The sequence below is a fragment of the Candoia aspera genome, chromosome 2 (genome assembly GCF_035149785.1).
Source record: "Candoia aspera isolate rCanAsp1 chromosome 2, rCanAsp1.hap2, whole genome shotgun sequence".
NCBI lineage: Eukaryota > Metazoa > Chordata > Lepidosauria > Squamata > Boidae > Candoia > Candoia aspera.
In genome coordinates, this window is record NC_086154.1 from 169,058,131 (window position 1) to 169,075,939 (window position 17,809).

The 17,809-nt window shown below is 40.0% G+C and overlaps 1 protein-coding gene across 1 annotated transcript; it reads left to right on the forward strand.

The window, feature by feature from the left end:
- Nucleotides 1–1,680: 1,680 nt before the first annotated feature.
- DCAF10 (DDB1 and CUL4 associated factor 10) lies at nucleotides 1,681–16,740 on the forward strand. Its single transcript, XM_063294825.1, has 7 exons — nucleotides 1,681–2,070; nucleotides 10,244–10,357; nucleotides 11,396–11,593; nucleotides 12,543–12,745; nucleotides 13,789–13,899; nucleotides 14,189–14,334; nucleotides 15,392–16,740. The coding sequence occupies exons 1-7, from the start codon at nucleotides 1,733–1,735 to the stop codon at nucleotides 15,758–15,760; spliced, it is 1,479 nt and encodes a 492-aa protein (XP_063150895.1). The 5' UTR covers nucleotides 1,681–1,732; the 3' UTR covers nucleotides 15,761–16,740.
- Nucleotides 16,741–17,809: the final 1,069 nt, after the last annotated feature.

The following is a 17,809-nucleotide window of genomic DNA, read 5'->3' on the forward strand; positions in this document are numbered from 1 at the left end:
ATTTGGTGGTTAAAAAGAGGAGATGTTTCCATAAAGTGTCTTGAGGGCAGCAGAACTCAGAAAACTCCTTTGTCGTTCCTGCAGAAGTCTTTGGTCAATGGCTTTGCTTCTAAAGATCCCATATGGACTGGCTAAGGAACCTGGGGGATGAAGAAAAAATGCATACTGCATTCGTTTGTTTGCAGCCCTCAGCTTGTATTTGTGGCAATCAGAATGCTTTCCTTAGCCTTAACTGGGAAGCTTGACAAATGCATTTCCATTGGTATAGTTCCCTTCTGAAGGAGTTCCACTTTCTGAAGCAAGTTTGTTGTTAGATTTATATTCTACCTCTCTCCAGGTGGCTTACACAGGGATCTCCCTTAATATTGTCACAACTCTTTCTAACAGTATTTGCTTGTTTAACATTTCTCCATTTCCCCTTGGACATGCACCAAAATACCTACATTTCATCTACTTATTCTAGTGTTTGCCATGTATATATAACTTGCAATCATTCACTCTGTTTTCCCTGTCAGTCACACCTTGATCTTTGATACAAAATTTTCAGATCCATATTCCTCACTGCAAGATAGTCTTACTTTTGCTGCAGGTCAGCTGAGTTCTCAGCCAACAACCTGGCATCATCTGCATACGAAAATGCACATACAAGGGATGTTTGTGAAAGAGAAAATGTATATTCTTTCAAACCTGAAACAAACATGTCTCTCAAATATTCTGCTGAACCTTTCCGGATGGACTGTGATTCAGCAGAACCAACACCCAGAACATTCTGAAGGGGATTTTACAAACTAAGTATGACAAGTATGATGTGCTTCTCCCTACTTCCTTTGAATGGCCAGTCTTGAGACTAAGGACATAGATGATGGCTATGGAACTGGCCAATCTACCCAGGACCTTCTTTCCTGATCTCCCATTAGTTACTGTTGTGCACTGCCCCTGTTGCTGCTCATGTCCTTATGTTAACTGATTCCTCCTACATTCCAAGTCACAATCTTCCGTATATCATGGCCATTACCAGATAGGCCTATGGATACTGACTTTGCCTTCCATTATGGCTTTGGTCAAGTGAAGCTTTCACATAATGCTTTTTTAGTAAGGGAAGAAGCAGACTATTCCTAGCCTAAGTCATACCTGTGCCACACTCAGCATTCCTTGGTAAGCGTAAGGATGGTTGCAATCAGTTTTGGCATATTTAGGCCGTTAGGTCACGAGCCCTGTTTTTACCCCAAGCATTATCAGGTCATTTTGTGAAGGGCTGGATCTCTAATCTGGAGAGACTAACAAGACAATATCCTGCTGGCTTCCTCCCACCAATTTGACAGATATGCAGCATAGACAAGAAATTAATTTGGGTCTGGGTCGGCTAGCAATAACTCCTCTGAAAACTACACTTGCATTCCTTTGATGGTCCTGAAATTCTGAAATAAGACGACCTCGCTTTCCAAATTGTTTAAATACACAATTGGCCGCTCAAAGCCCAGAAGGGCCGCAGTGGACAGGAGGGCCTTTTAGAAGAGCCGCGGACCCTGAGGCAGCGCCTGTTAGCGGGCGTTTCGCTAAGGGGAAAAACATCTGGGCGGCCGCTTCGAGACACGCTCGAGTTTGCGTCCGTCGCACTTTCTTCGGTGCTCACCGCACCGGAAGTGGTGGGGAGGCGAGGGACGGAGGGAATGCTGCTGCTGCTGCTGCTGCTGCTGCTGCTGCTTGTCGTGGCGGCGGGGCCGGGCTCGGGATGAGCTGGAAGGTGCGGTGGGGCCCTACCCCAGAGCGGTCGCCCCCGGGCGACGGGGACCAGTCGCCTCCCCCTTCGCTCTCACCTCCCGGGGCGGTGTCACCGAAGTCTCCCCCGGCCTCCTTTTCTTGCACCACCCCAGTCTCAGCCCCAGGCGGGGGCCTATTTGCTTGGGTGCGGGAGCGGGGCCTGGGCCATGGGGGCCGCTGCGTGGAGCCGGCGAGGGACACGTTCCGGGCCATGACGGGGCTCTATGGTGCTATCCAGCCTGCCGATTCGGTGTCCCCCATCACCCGCACCCACGGCGCTGTTTTCAACCTGGAGTACTCCCCTGGCGGGTAAGATGAAAAGGGGCTGCTTGGAGCCGAAGGAGGGTCGCTTTAGGGTGTCTCGACCTTCTCGTTTGTGTGGCTGCTTGTACCTCGTAGGATGCGACAGATCTCGGTTTAGTCGCCGGTTCGCAGCACATTTTGCATTTTTAGCTGCAGGTGTATTGGTTGAGCTGTGTCCACGCTTGCAAAGAAGAATTCTGTCTCCATTTTCATTCTTACATTTGTTTTTGCTGAATTTAGTAAGTATAATAGATGCTGCATCTCCCCCCCCCCCCCCGGGCTGTTGTTTGTACATAAGGTTAGTAGGAAATACTGTGATTGGGCGATCAGCTGCACAAGACTAGTGAAATGTATGCAAATATGGAAATAGAAACACAGTAGCAACAAATAAGATGAGAATGGATGTGTCACATACCACTTAGAAGCCTTTGGCGTAATGAGAAAAGTATGTAGTTTATGTATATCATGTATCTCAACAAGATCATGAGGGAAGTTCCATTAACCTTCAGTCAACTAATGTTAATATTGCTGTGATTTGAAGCTGTCACCTTTAAACAGAAGTTTCTGCACCTTTTTTTGTCTGGTTATGCCTGCTTGGTGTAACTCAAAGTTTTTCAATTAATTGTTTTTGTAACTCTGTACCCTATCCCTAAGTTCTTTTTAAGATGAACATACGATTTAAATAACATGTGCAGTGTTCACATTTTTAAAAGAAAAATTCATGGGACGTTGATAGGAATACTTGCATTGTGCTGCCATGAGGGAAAACTGCAACAATTTTTGTTGTTGTACTAACTTCATTATAAGATAAAAGAAAACTAAATTAGAAAAAGTATAACTTCTGAATAATGATTCCCCCCCCCTTAGGGCTTGAGAGAGAGGGACTGGCCCAAGGTCACCCAGCTAGCTTTGTACCTAAAGCAAGACTAGAATTCATGGTCTCCTGGTTTCTAGCCTGGTGCCTTAACCACTACACCAAACTGACTGTCATTGAATAATGATAGTGTACATTAAATGAAGTAGAAGATTTCCAAATGATGGTGTTTCAGTTGCACTGTAGTTTCAGTTGAGGTTGAATGTATTTGTTTTGAAAGGGCACATAAGCCTTGACAATAAAGGCTGAAATAATTCTAATTCCTCTGAAAGTATACCTTCCTCACAATCTCTATCACAAGAACAAATGGCAAGGTAAGTATGTTTGCATTAAAGAATGTAAACTTTCTGGTGTTGCAGAATATGGCTTAGTTTAGTATAAAATTAAATCTATTTCTAAGAGACCCTCATTATTTAAAATACTGACTTAGTCCCCAAGTTACTTTGACATGTACCGTATGTCCAGATTGTCATAAGATTAACACGCTTTACAGTATCTGTTTGTTTGTTTTTTGTTCTTTGAAGCATTGAATCAAGGCAGTGCTGGAACATTTCATATAATACACTGCAATAAAAACCTTCTATTGTTTGCTTGCTTATTCACTGTTACACTGCCAATTAAAAATAAATAGAGGGATATATAAATATTCCATAAAGGTAGGTAGTAGTGTAATCTTATGTGTGTGTTTGGAAATACTTCACACTGTTCTTTATTCCCAGCTAAATATGTTAGCTGTAGTCCAGATATGAAGCTGTGGAAAGCATTTGAAAGGGATGTTTCTGCAAAGTGTGTTGCTGTGAGTGAACCCCTCCTCCTCAAAATGTGAAAGCAGCTGCATCCTTTGGAAGGCCCATGTGATTATTTCAGAGGCTATTCCAGTTGACTGCATATGCATGAGTATGCACGAGCAGTACTTTTATTGCTCATGTTTTATTTGATTGTCAACCGTATGGCCCTTTTAGGCTTAGATATTTAAAATCTCTACTTGAAAGAACAGCCCACTGGGACCTGAATCACAGATTATCCTATTTCCTCCTGGGCTCTAATATATACATTGTTAGCAGAACTGCTAAATCCTACTGCTAAGGACAAGGCATTTCAGCTAAAAATCTGTTATATTGAACTGATTGGGGTATTGTATAAAGATGGTGTATTTATCGGAACGTTGATTGTTTGTATTTAGCAGATATGCATTTTATTATTGTATTTTCTTTTACCTATTTTATCCCGGAAATAGACCTTGTATTTTACCTTCATTTTGCTTTTTTTAATGTGGTCATAAGACTAATCAATCAATAAACTATTTACCTTAATTTTGTTTTTTTTAATATGGTCATAAGACTAATCAATCAATAACCTATCTACTTTTACTGGGACCACCAGAAGTGCAGCCGTATTAAGTAACTGCACTACAGTAATCAATTCTTTTATTCTAATATGAGCAGCTATTTTTCCTGATTTGAGTAGCCTTTCCTCTTGCAGCCAGAATGTTTTCATGGTTTCTATGATATCAGAGTCTTTCAAAAGTGTTCTAAAGCTTGTAATACTATGATTCTGCACAGAAAGTTTACAAACAAAGTGTATGGCTTTCATGCAAAGTAAGTTTTGGTTTTAAGACTACAGTGCAGTATAGGTGAATGATTGCCTGGCACTCCTTGGTGGTAATAGTTGGATTGTTTTATCTTGTCAATAATTTATTTCCTAAGCCTAGGAAAATATGTCTGATGGCTGGTGGAAACAAAATGAAGCCCTTTTGCACTAAAACAGTAGTATGAGTTCTTCTGTGTCGGTGCTTTGAGCACTACTAATTTAGCTTGATTCACACAATGCTATTTTGTGTTGCATTTTTGTTATATAAGAGTGCAACATTTTTATGCTCAAAGAAATTTCATTTAAAGTCACCTTCTGATGATAGTGAAGGAAATATAAATGATTTAGTGATATGACTAAGGGACGCTGTGGCGCTGCGGGTTAAACCGCTGAGCTGCTGAGCCTACCGATTGGAAGGTCGGCGGTTCGAATCCGCATGACGGAGTGAACTCCCGTTGCTAGTCCCAGCTCCTGTCAACCTAAGCCATGCCGGCCACATGACCACGGAAGTGTCTACGGACAAACGCCGGCTCTTCAGCTTTGAAACGGAGATGAGCACCGCCCCCTAGAGTCGGACACGACTGGACTTAATGTCAAAGGAAACCTTTACCTTTACTAGTGATATGACTAGAACAGAAGACGCTGAATTCCTCTCCACCCTACTTTCTTGAGGGGGATTGTTTGTTTATTTTCCAGGTACAAAATAGGTGCATTAAACATTGCAGAGGCTTAACAGAACTATTTAACATTTTTTCACCACCACCCCCAAAATTCAAAAAATTACACAGCTGAGAATCATCATTGGATTTGTTGTTGAATTTCAATGGTACAATTTGGGGGCATTTTGAGATCCTTATTGTTCATTCAGTGAATTCTAGCCTAGGGAAATATGACAGCAGCTTGTGGAATCATTACAAAACCTGTATTTCAGGGATCTCTGCTTTTTTCCGCCTTGATGTCATAAGTTTAAGAGGCGTGAAAGGGTTACCACTGTCTCTTTGGACTTAGAAGTCAGAAATCTAGGATTTGTGTTTTTTTTTTAAATTTAACTATTAGATCCTTCATTTCTCTGTGGTATGAAGAATCCGCAATGAGCTTTGATTTGTTAAGTTTATACGGCTATATCCCAAGGAGTTCTTATGGGTTCTTGGAATTTGATAGAAACTCAGTCCAAAATACAATTTCAGACTGTTGTTGTTCAGCATTTATTTTCAATTCTCAAGATACATTGCTTAGCAGAGCTAGCACGTTTATTTATGGCTAGCAAGTTTATATATGTGAAGTTTGGGTTTTCCAGCCTTTGCTAGAGTTAATGAAGGACTTGCAGATACAGGCAACACTTTCCTCTCTGAGTCAGTTTGGCAGATGGCTTTTCTTTGGTTGCTAAAACCTTCAATCTTCCATCATCTGCAACCCCACCACCATCATCTGCATTAGGTGGGCAAGTCCCACCATGCATCCCCATATTTGTCTTTATTGTCCTCTTCTTTGTGGACTTCAGGCCAATCTCCAACTAGCAAGCCTTCAGCAGTATAAACACTGTCCAATCATTCAAATTGTGGTGTTGGCAAAGAGTACTGAAAATACCATGGACTGCCAGAAGAACAAACAAATCGGTTTTAGAAGAAATACAACCAGAATGTTCCCTAGAGGTGAAGATAACTAGGCTTAGACTCTCATACTTTGGGCACATTGTCAGGAAAGACCGATCGCTTGAAAAGGACATCATGTTTGGTAAAGTCGAGGGCCAGCGGAAAAGAGGGAGACCTTCAGTGCGATGGATTGATACAGTTACCGCAACAATGGATGCAAACATTAGAACAGTCAGGCATATGGCGCAAGACCGAACAGCATTTCGTTCTGTTATACTTAGGGTCACCATGAGTCGTAAACAACTCGACAGCAACTAACAACAACAATCCAATTCAAGTTTGCTAGCCCATATTGTTCTTTATTAAACCCTTGAGCTGTCTGTGCGCATCTCAGTTGCATCTGTAATGTGCCATTATGCATCTCCAGTTTCATTCTCTTTTCCAGTGTCTTTCTGGTAATATAAAGATTCTACCCTAAACAGTAGTCTAGCATCTGAGGCCCCTCCCTTCTCCTGTAGGAAACTTCCCATACTTTCTATATTCCTAATCTCAGTTTCTCTTATCAATTAACTTGCACGAACATTTCTTTGGGCTTCTGGATGGGTATGTGAACAGCAAGCAGGAAGCCATGGCTGAATGCAGACCATCACAGGCTGCCTATCAAAAAAAGTATTTTCTAAGTGAGTTGCCAGATACAAAGGCCTCGAGGAATCCCTGCACATTCAGGCTCAAATATAGTCCAGGAGTTACAAAATTATTATATTTGTTTCATGTGTAGGCCTGTATATATTCATTAACAGTGTTCTTAAACTCAAAATAGAGAATGAAATTTACCTCTTGAATGTGAAGTTGCCCAAATTTGAAATAATTTTTTAAAATAAATCATCTGCCAGGGAACCCCTAGTGACCTCTCATGGAACCCTAGGGTTCCAAGGAACCCTGGTTGAGAAACCCTGCTCTAGTGAAACCTTTTAATGGGATTAGGTGTCTGTTATTGTAATAGTATGTGGGAAAGACCGTGGGAGGATGGGCCAAGAAACGCCTGGGGAACGATCAGGTAAGAGACAGCGTAGCCCGCAGCTGGATAGTGGGCAGGGCAAGAGGCTCAGAAGAGACCCTCCCTAGTTTCTCGGACTGTAAAGGAGAGGGCAGGAGAATAGTACTTTCAGGCTTGCAAGATTCTGTTAATGTAGCTTTACAGTAAAGGAGAATTAGCTTATCTGGTCATGTTTCCTGTCTGGTCTACCTGGTAAGGCTGACAGCTATTCCCCAAAATTTGATAAATTGAAAAGTATATCATTGTGGCAACTATATGATTACATTAATGACATAAATTTATTTCATTACACAAAGGACATCAATCACAATGATATTTGGTACATTGTATACAAGGTCTGGAAAATGGAGGTTTCATTGTAGTTTCATATACAGTAGATATTGAACAGTATATTGGAAAGGATAGATTCTCTGGGACTATAAAGTAGTCCTGCCATTCCAGCATACTGCCTAGAATCAGTCTCCATCCACCCCAGTGATGTATCCAGTCTTTTTTTCTTTTTTTTAATTACAGTACCTCTTTCTCAGCTGAAGAACAAGCTCTGGTGGACAGTCCAAAGTGGCATTGAATTTAAGATGGGGAAATGGAATGTATACAATCTGTGTTTGTTTTATATTATTATATAGTGCAGACTGGGGAAGTCCTTAAGTATCATGTGGTTTTAGATGTGAAGGTATCTTGGACATTGTTTAGATAACTGGAAGAACATTGCAGTTATAGCACCTTGACATACTGTAAGGCCATGAAGATTTTCCTAAAATGCTCCTAGCAAAGACTCCCCTCCTGTCTGATCCCCTGTTGATTCATTGTTACCTTTAGGAATTCTCTTCTTACAATTAGCTTCAGTCTATTTCCTTGCGATTTCCAGCTCATTAGTTTTAATTGTATGCTTTAGAATAACAAAAAACAGTCTGTTGTACATGACACACTTCATTTCTCTTGAGACAGCTGTCATTTCCCCTTACTGTCCACTCTAGGCCAACTGATTTTTCCACTCATATTGCTTGGTATTATCCACCACCATCACCCATCCTGGTTTTCTTCCTCTGGACATGTCCTGGTTTTTTAGTGTCTTCCTATAATTGGGCCACCTAATGTTTCATATACAGTCTGACCAATGGTAAAAAGATGAGCTTTTAATGTTTTGGTTACTGTTTCTTTTAGTAGTGCAGTGTACAATCTGTTACTGAATTATATGGATGCACATGTATCTTTTGTAAAATTAGGGAGAAAAAAATTAAATCTTGCCTTTGCTGTTAGATGATGTTGTTTAAAAAGAAGGCTGTAATCTGTACAATGTACTCATAGCTTTATGGGGCATTTGTGCTCACACAAACAATTATCTTTTTTTTTAGTTTTTTCTATTCCCGCCTTTATTATATTTATAAATAACTCAAGGTGCGGAACATGCCTAATACTCCTCCCTCCTCCTATTTTCCCCACAACAACCACCCTGTGAGGTGAGTTGGGCTGAGAGAGAGTGACAGGCCCAAGGTCACCCAGCCGGCTCTCATGCCTAAGGCGGGACTAGAATTCACAGTCTCCTGGTTTCTAGCCCCATGGCTTAACCACTGTTGATTGGGGCTCTAATTTACAGTGGGAAAGATTTATTCAGCAGGTGCACCATTTAACGAAGTATGAGTATTCAAGGATTGAAAATAGGTGTCAAGGAAGGAAGGAAGGAAGGAAGGTTCTTTCTTTTCTTTGAAGGAGTATGAAATACATTCAAATAAAGGCCAGAAGGTTACTTAGATTATTGCTTCTTTGTGTATAAATAGCCAGTTGCTTTGCAGCTTCTTCATAATTTAATTGATGAAAAACTAATCTCATTGTAATCTCATTGATGAAGAAGTCACCTGTAAAGTCCTATATGGCATAAGACCAAGTTGAGGGACCACCTATCTCCCATGGTTTCTGCCAGCCAGTAACATGCTCACAGAGTTAGCCCACTCTGGTTCCCTTGAATTCAACAATGTCATCTGTTGGGAGCCAAGAAGCATATGTTGTCTGTCACAGTCAGTGTCCTTTGGAATGAGATCCCCCCTGAAATCCATGTGGCTCCTACCTTATTGGAGTTCAGTAAAGCTTTGAAGTCTTGGTTGTTCTCCCAGGCCTTGGGGTGATTTGGATGGGGTCCCTTGTTGGGTGTGTCTGTTGTTTTTGATTTTTGTCTGTATGTTGTACCTGGATCCCATCTTAGTTTTGGGACAGTTTGGGTTTTTATGTTACTATTTGAGGACTACCTGGTTGGTGTTGGGTGGTGTCTAAATTGAATTAAATAAATAAATAAAATTTGAAGCCTTCTAGAACTCTAACTGTGGAGAAAGTATTTTCTCCCATTATTAGAGTGCTATTTCTTTGTGACTGAACCTTGGATGATTGAAGGAAGCATCTTCCTGCTCAGTTCTTTTTTGACAGTTGTGAACATGGAACTAGTTTTACCAGAAGTGCTAGAAAAGTTCATGAAACAGTTCCTGCTTCATAATGCTGAATCACGTGGAAGAAAATAAAATTAACAATGTTTTAAATATGTAGTACATACTTTAGAGTACTTTAGAAATATTACAATACTATGGTTATTGAAGAAAGCAAATTTGGTGTAATGGTTAAAAGCCTAGACTAGAAGCCAGGAGACCATGAGTTCTAGTCCTATCTTAGGTGCAATGCCAGCTGGGTGACTTTGGGCCAGTCCCCCTCTCTCAGCCCTAGGACAGAGGCAAGGACAAACCACTTTTGAAAATCTTGCCAAGAAAACTGTGTGGACTTGTCCAGGCAGTTGTGTGGCATCAAGACTGACTCAAAGGAAAAAAATATATATTGTAGTTTTTTCTTGTGTTTATTCAATGCATTCTTGGTTCTGTAGATGGTTGTTTTTGCACATATTAATATAAAAGAAGGAAGAAAAACATCTAACAGAAAAGGAACAGCTTTGTCCATGGGATTATTGCTATTGATTTGTTTCTAAGTATGCATGGGCCTTTTAAAAGGATTTTTTTTTTAGCCTTTCTTGTGAGAGAGTGTTGAGGTTTTTTATGTGTAATATACCTGCTTCTCTTTGCGGTCTAGGTCAGTGCTAACTGTTGCTTGTGAACAGACAGAAGTCCTGCTGTTTGATCCCATCTCTTCAAAGCACATCAAAACCCTTTCCACTGCTCATGAGGATTGTGTAAATAATATCAGGTTAGTCTGCTGGGAAGTGAAAATCAGTTACCAATGACTAAAATTCCAAAACCTGCTTTGTTCAACTCTAAAAGTAGTGAAGGATGAAGCTGAAGTTGTAATGTCATCCAGATCAGTTGTCTTTCAAAATATTTTTTCTTCTTGCACTCATCAGTTGGTATCATAATTTGTTACATTAATTTCATTTCTTTGTGGAAACCCAAGCCACATCCAAGTTACTGTGGCCAATAAACAGGTAATGTGGATGAGCACAGATTATCATAGGAACCCCAATCTTTGTAAAAGATTTCTGTGTTTTCAGGCCCTTAAATTATTCACCCCTCCTCTACAGCAGTTAGGACCAGCTGGGTCCGAGAATCCCAAAGGTTGGGTAAAGAGATATGTCTTACCGCTGCCAGTTCTTCCTTCCACCCAAGGTGATCCTAGTCACAAACCAGATTAATAATTGCAATGATCTGCTAAAGTTCAAAAACGGTGGATAGCAATAGGAATGAATTTAAGGCAGATATACTGTAGTTCCAAGTAGAGAATAAGGATCCAAAGAAAAATATATAACAGTATGAAAATTTAATTGCAGATTTGACTGAACACATTTCTTTATTAGTAACTAGCAAACATTGGTTAAAACCAATAGATATAAAAGCTAATAATTGAACATAGTATAATAAATCAGAGTTATTTAAAATTTGTGTTTCTTTGCAAAGGAGGTATTTTGTATGGATTGAAAAGTGCCAAAATAATGATACCTCTCATACATTCTTAATGAACAATCCAAACGTAAAATTGGCTATCTTAGAAAGCTGTCTTCTAATATTTCTTAAACTAGTAGGTTCTCAGATTCTCACCTCAATCACTACAGCCCATTTTTGAGATCGGTTTTAGTCTTTCACAGTAAAAGCACTAAACTGATACTATCCTATACAGTATAGGTATTAATTGGAATCAGTGCAGGGTAACACTTTTGTTGATTCAGTGATGTTTGATATAAACTTTATTACATTAATCAGACCCTGCCCCTTTCCATTTTTTTATTTGTAGGTTTCTTGATAACAGATTGTTTGCAACTTGCTCCGATGACACTACCGTAGCCCTCTGGGATCTGAGGAAGCTAGATTCAAAAGTGTGCACTTTACATGGTCACACCAGCTGGGTGAAGAACATTGAATATGACACTAACACAAGATTGCTGGTAACATCAGGATTTGATGGAAATGTCATCATTTGGGATACCAACAGGTAAACAAATTCCCCATTGATCCTTTCTTCATCTACAAGTATTAAAATGGGAATGATCCTGCCTTTTTTGTATCTGGTCTGAAAACTTCCTGGCTGCATGGAAACAGGATATGGTTGCACTTTGAGTGTCTTGGTTCATGGCTTAGTGTTCTGCAGATGCAGGTCAAAATTCATTCCCTGTCATCCTCTGTGCTTCCCTCTCAACAACAAACTGCCATACCAGGAATTAGCATAAATGCTTCTGGGAAATGCCCACTGAGAGCTAAAGTAGAGTCTTGGAGCAGAGTCTTCAAACATGTTAAAATTCTAGTAGGTGAGTGAGAACGACCACATAAAATATTTACTATGACCATAAAGCCAGCAGTCATAAAAAAATAAAACAGGTAAAATTAGAGAATGAGAACTTTTATAGTGAAACCAACCAAGTGGTTTGAGGCAGCAATGATTTGTTACCACATAATATCCCAATACTTTACACCAGATCATACAATATAGCTGGATTGGAGGTGCAGGAATTTCCTCCAGAATATCTGCCTCATGTTGTCTTACTTTATAAGCAGCACTAGTGCTGGGTCATGGCAGCTGCTATTTGTTTCAACCTTGTTTGTCTGCCAGCAGCCCATGAAGGATAGCAAAATCCTGCTGTTTCTTTGAAGCTATGGAGCAGATGCTTTTGGACTGGAGTTGAGCGAGGGAGAAAGCTAGTTCTTTGCTACAACTATTTCTGCATCCACATGCAGGCTGAAAGTCACCACTACCGAAATAGCAGGAGAAAAATGACAGTGTAGCCAATCTTTGCTTTTCTTTAAATTGCATGAAGTAGAACAGGTAGAGGGAAGACGAATATTATTCTTTAAGAGAAATACCACCTCAAACATAGGACTAAAAATTGGAGTTCTTAAAGCTATAGAATAAAAATTGATGTGGTTTGATGGGTGCCTTTTCCTAGGTGCACAGAAGATGGATGTCCTCACAAGAAGTTCTTTCACACCCGCTTTCTCATGCGCATGAGATTGACTCCAGACTGTTCCAAAATGTTGATCTCCACTTCTTCTGGGTATCTCCTGATCTTGCATGATCTTGACTTGACCAAATCTTTAGAAGTTGTCAGTTATCCCATTCTAAGAGCCAGGAGAACCACATCAAATTCTGGCAAGTCCTTGGATTTTGATAATATCATCACCGTTGTATATACTGTTCCTAGATCTTGTGAGATGATAGATAGCATTGGATAGATAGCAGCACCGTATGCAAGAAGTAAGCTGCCTTGAAAAGCCTGTATGGTATATGTTGCAAAGGATTTATGGGTGGAGGACATGCACTGAGAGTTCATGCATATTATTTCTCCATTACCTTTCACGTACTGAATTTATACCCAGTGGCTGCATTTATACACCATGCTCAGCCATAATGTGGTGTAGCAGCATGCTGCTCAGAGTGCGCCTGCTGGCTGCTCCTTGTGAGTAGGCAGAGCTGATGATCAAGTAGTGAAAGGAAGCACTGACACTTCATGTTTAGTTTTTTGTTCCTATGCAGTAACTCCAAAAGTTAATTTCAGCATATGGATTTAGCAGCGGCTAATTTTGAATGTATTGTCTTATTGCATCTTTGTGTCCATTTTTAGCTGAATTAGTTGCCATAAGATGGCTTTGAGAAATAAACTGCAGAAGCTTTCGTTCTCTTAGAATAAGCCACCATCCCATGTTCATACCTGTTAATCGGACTGGATGGAGCCACCTATGGTCTGTTAGCCCTGCCCCTTTTTACAAAGGGCTGGCAGTGCTCTTGAGTAGCATGTGTGAACTGCCATGATGCTTATTCTTTTTGTGCTGCGTGAACCAGCCCACTGTTTTTGCATGGCATCCTTTTGTAGGAGAATGCCGGTATAGGAGCTGCCTTACAGGAATGTTCTGCTGTTACTGATCTTGCAATAACAGGTATTCCTCAGTTTTCAGGAAAGCTGGGATTCTGAGGAAAATCATTTGTAAACTATTAATTTATAAATCTTTGTAATACATCTTAGAAAGATGCAACCAAATGATTATCTAACACCAAACAAGTTCTTAAAAATCAAGAACAATCTTCCAGAGCACCACATAAAGAGTTTTCAGAGCCATGAAGCTAATAAATTACGAGAGGTAATCAACATGGTTTCTGTGTTTTGGTGTTACATCATCCTGTTTCTCCATTCTCAGATCTGGCATCCGTCACTTCATCTGGTCCTAGAAGTGCTGGATCACCAGGGCGGCAAGGAGATTCAAGCCCACTTACTGAGAAACATACAGTACGAGTGGCCCAGCGAGAAGGTATATAAAACAGAGGGGAAGACAGTTGCTTCTTAGGAGCAAAAGTGTTTCTTCTGGTGAAAAATTGGCAGTCTAGCTTTGCCTCTTTACATAGGCTGGCAGACTGGTTCATAGTGCCTGCTCATTTAAAATTTGCAAGATCAAACAATTTTCAAGAGTAAATGACTAATTGCAATATCTCAGCCTCCTATGTATGGTGTGGGCTTATGGTTCAAAATGTCCTTTCCTGTTGGGCAGGGAGGGAGTTAAAAGTGGTGTTAATTGTAGTGATACTGTTCTGTTCCCTTAGGTGGATCTCCACGTAATAGTCTTGAGGTTTTAACCCCAGAGGTTCCTGGTGAGAGGGATCGGGGAAACTGCATTACATCACTGCAGCTCCATCCCAAAGGATGGGCTACACTTCTTCGATGTTCAAGTAACACTGATGATCAAGAGGTAAAGTAGGGTGATGGTAATGGTGCATATGTATGTTGATCACTTCCCGTTCTTGCAGAGAGACTGGAGGTCTCTTGTCTATTAATAAAGTGAATTGTCACTCCATTGATAAATTATTAGAAATAAAGAACAAATGTGGCAGCTGTGTGTTCAGTTATAATCCTAAACTGCAGTATTTGCTTCATACATTTGGAACAGTGCATGATGTGTAAACTTAGCTTGGATAAATATGACACAGTTGAGCATCTGGTTCATTATTTTGCTTCATTCTCATCATCTCTCAAGGTGATACCATGTTCTCCTTTGTGAAATGGCTGAAGGGCAAGGAGAAAATTATGCTCTGAGCTTGTTTTGGTTCCAAGAATTCAGGATAGACAAAAGGAAATACGGTGCATAATGAACTGAGTATAATAGTGCAGATGTATCAGAGCCCAGTAGCTTAGGTGGCTTTAAAAGGGACTAACAAATTCACAAAGGACAACTTTTTATATGAGCTCAGTGGTTGAAAAGAAATGTCTATGTTCATAAATGATATTTTTCTGAAGACTTCCCTTACTACATTTAGGCAGTTGTTTAACCGTTAAGAAAATGCTGAACTCAACAAATTATAGCCATAATTTACAAAGCACTGCTATTGCTTATGCCCATATAATTAACCATAACATTATGCACAGTTATGCTGAATGAGTCTAAGTGACAGCATGTAACCAATCCTGGCTAATTTAGAAAGGCTAAGAAGGGTCAGGTCTGGTTAATATTTAGATGGGGGACAACAGGGAAGCACTATGGTAGGCTGTCCATATTGTTACAAGAATGCCCCCATGAAATCACCTCGGTCAAACTCAACTCAAATGAGACTTTATTCTTTCTATCTATCATCAACCGATTGATCTCAGAATAATACAAATATATTGATACAGACTAAATGTAATATTTAATCTATATTCTCTCTCTATATAGATATAGATAGATATAGATATTATATATCAAAATACATTTTATGCAATATCTATATTGATATAACATTAAATGTTTTTTTCCCCCCTACTTTCTGTAGTGGACCTGTGTTTATGAATTCCAAGAAGGAGCACCAGTGCGGCCAGTTTCCCCTCGCTGTTCCCTCCGATTGACTCATTGCATCGAAGAAGCCAACGTTGGCCAGGGCTATATTAAAGAACTCTGTTTCAGTCCAGATGGTCGAATGATCTCCTCCCCACATGGCTATGGAATCCGCTTGTTGGGGTTTGACACCCAGTGCAGCGAACTGATCGACTGCTTGCCCAAAGAAGCTGCCCCCTTGCAAGAGATCCGCTCGCTCTATTCACATGGCGATGTGGTTCTGACTACCAAGTTCTCTCCAACGCACTGTCAGATTGCCTCTGGGTGCCTTAGCGGTCGTGTTTCTTTATATCAGCCAAAGTTCTAGGCTCCTCTTGCCTTCAGAGGAACATCTCTCTTTTTTTTAACTACTTCAGTTTAGTTGGAGTGTTTGCTTTTTAAAAAAAAATCTTGTAAATTTGGACAAGTACGGAATTAATCTTGGGCTGAAAACTGATCCAAGTCCAGTCCTTTATGTGTGCTGTGACTCTGAATTTGCACATTAGACTTTTGTGTACATTCTTTCTCTCTGCTCCTGGTAATTCCATCTGTATTTGGATGTAGCTTGGTAGCACTTGTAAGCCTTGTCTTTCTATGTGACTCTTTGTGCAAGATGTTGGATGGGCTTGAAAGGAGGGGAAACAGTCAGCCAACACCTGTCTGCTGCTTTGTATCAAAGGAGCTGGACATCAGCTCACTTGGCTTCCTTGATTTCTGGATTTTGCTGTATGTTTTCTTCTAAGTAATAGAGCACTTTCTTGCACACCAGATTAATTATAGCCAGCATTTACATTATTTTTTCGTGAACAACTAAACAGACTGTTATCACTACTTTTTAGTCTTTTTCCATTGTGGTTCAGTTTGTAGGCTGGTACTCTGAAGAACTGTGCAGTGTTAATTACCACTCTCTGCTCCCACACACAGACCTCTCTCATCTAGGACCTTCATTGACTTTCTGGAGAACGTTTATTAGGAGCTGAATAACTTAACATCTTGCTTTCTCAAATTTCTCTTAAAGGAGCATCTTCTATAATATTATTGGACATAGATTGGAGAGTGAAGTATGCACCCAACCACGTATATTTACAATCCAGCGGGAAATTCTCCTGCGCAAACCTCAGTGAAATGAGTAGGAGCTTGTAAGCAAACAAGCTCTGGTGGAGCTTTAAATGAACCTTCTGTTCATTTAAAAGAGGCTGGTGCTGGGGAACATCAAGAAGCTTTGTGTCCTCTCTCTTGTGATGGGTTTCATCGCAACAAAGGACTTTGAAATTGAATAAAATCTTTTTTTAAGTGTCAAATTTTAAATGAATGCTGCTCAGTCCTGTATTTTTTGTTTGCAACATGATTAAGGCTAGTTGGCTATTGATGTGCCTTGCAAAGCCACTCATAAGTATGCTATAGCATGTGAAAAAAAAAACCTTAGTGCACACCTTGGCACCATATGTTGCAAGATGATAGATAATTTTGTGTGTGTGTGTGTCTGTGTGTGTGTGTAAAATTATCACCAGCTGTATATGAAGATCAAAAGATTTTGCAAAAGTAATATATTTTCTTCTGTGCCAATAACAACACATTTTACTAGCATAATAAATGGCAGTGACATCCCTGAAGATGATTCAAAGTCAAAAGTCCTACTGTTGCCCAATAATGCAATAAGCAGAATTCTTAGAGGATTGGTGAATTTCCAGTGAACTTAAGATACACAGAAAAAACAGTTGTGGGTAAGTTTCTGCAGGACATGCAAATAGAGTGACAGATCATTGGCTCCCTGGAATTTACATGCAAAGTGATCAGTCTATCGAGAACCATTCTGAGACTTGAAGGTCTTGTCAGGTTCCCATTCCTATTTGTTTAAGAAGTCTAAAGCTCATCTGCATGACAGTCTTCTGTCTAGTAAATAAACCCTGGAAATGGACAATTGCATGCCTGAATAATAATTTTTAAAAGAAAGTGATTTTCCCAGTTGAAGGTCAGGTTTCATTAGCAATTAGCCGCTATGCAAGTTGTTCTGAAAATAATGCCAAATAGAAAATAAATATATAAAATCGCTCAGAAAAATATATAACTTTGGATAATAGATGTCTACAAATGCTGTTCTGAAAAAATGAATTGACTGATTCTCAGAGTAGTTTGTGTAGCTTCTTTATGAAGAAATTTGTGGCTTCTGGGACTTGAATGTAGCTGTTGGCCCCCACGTGTGCTGTAGGTGATTTAATAGGTTGACATAAATATGAACAAGCCCAGAGCTACACTGTCTGGAATATAGCTTAAGTTAGACATAGGATGGAATGGCAGACAACACCAACACTTCTTGTTCTTCTGGTGGTTCAGTCCTCATTTAATATTGCTCATCTTCACAGTCAAGGTTCTAGCC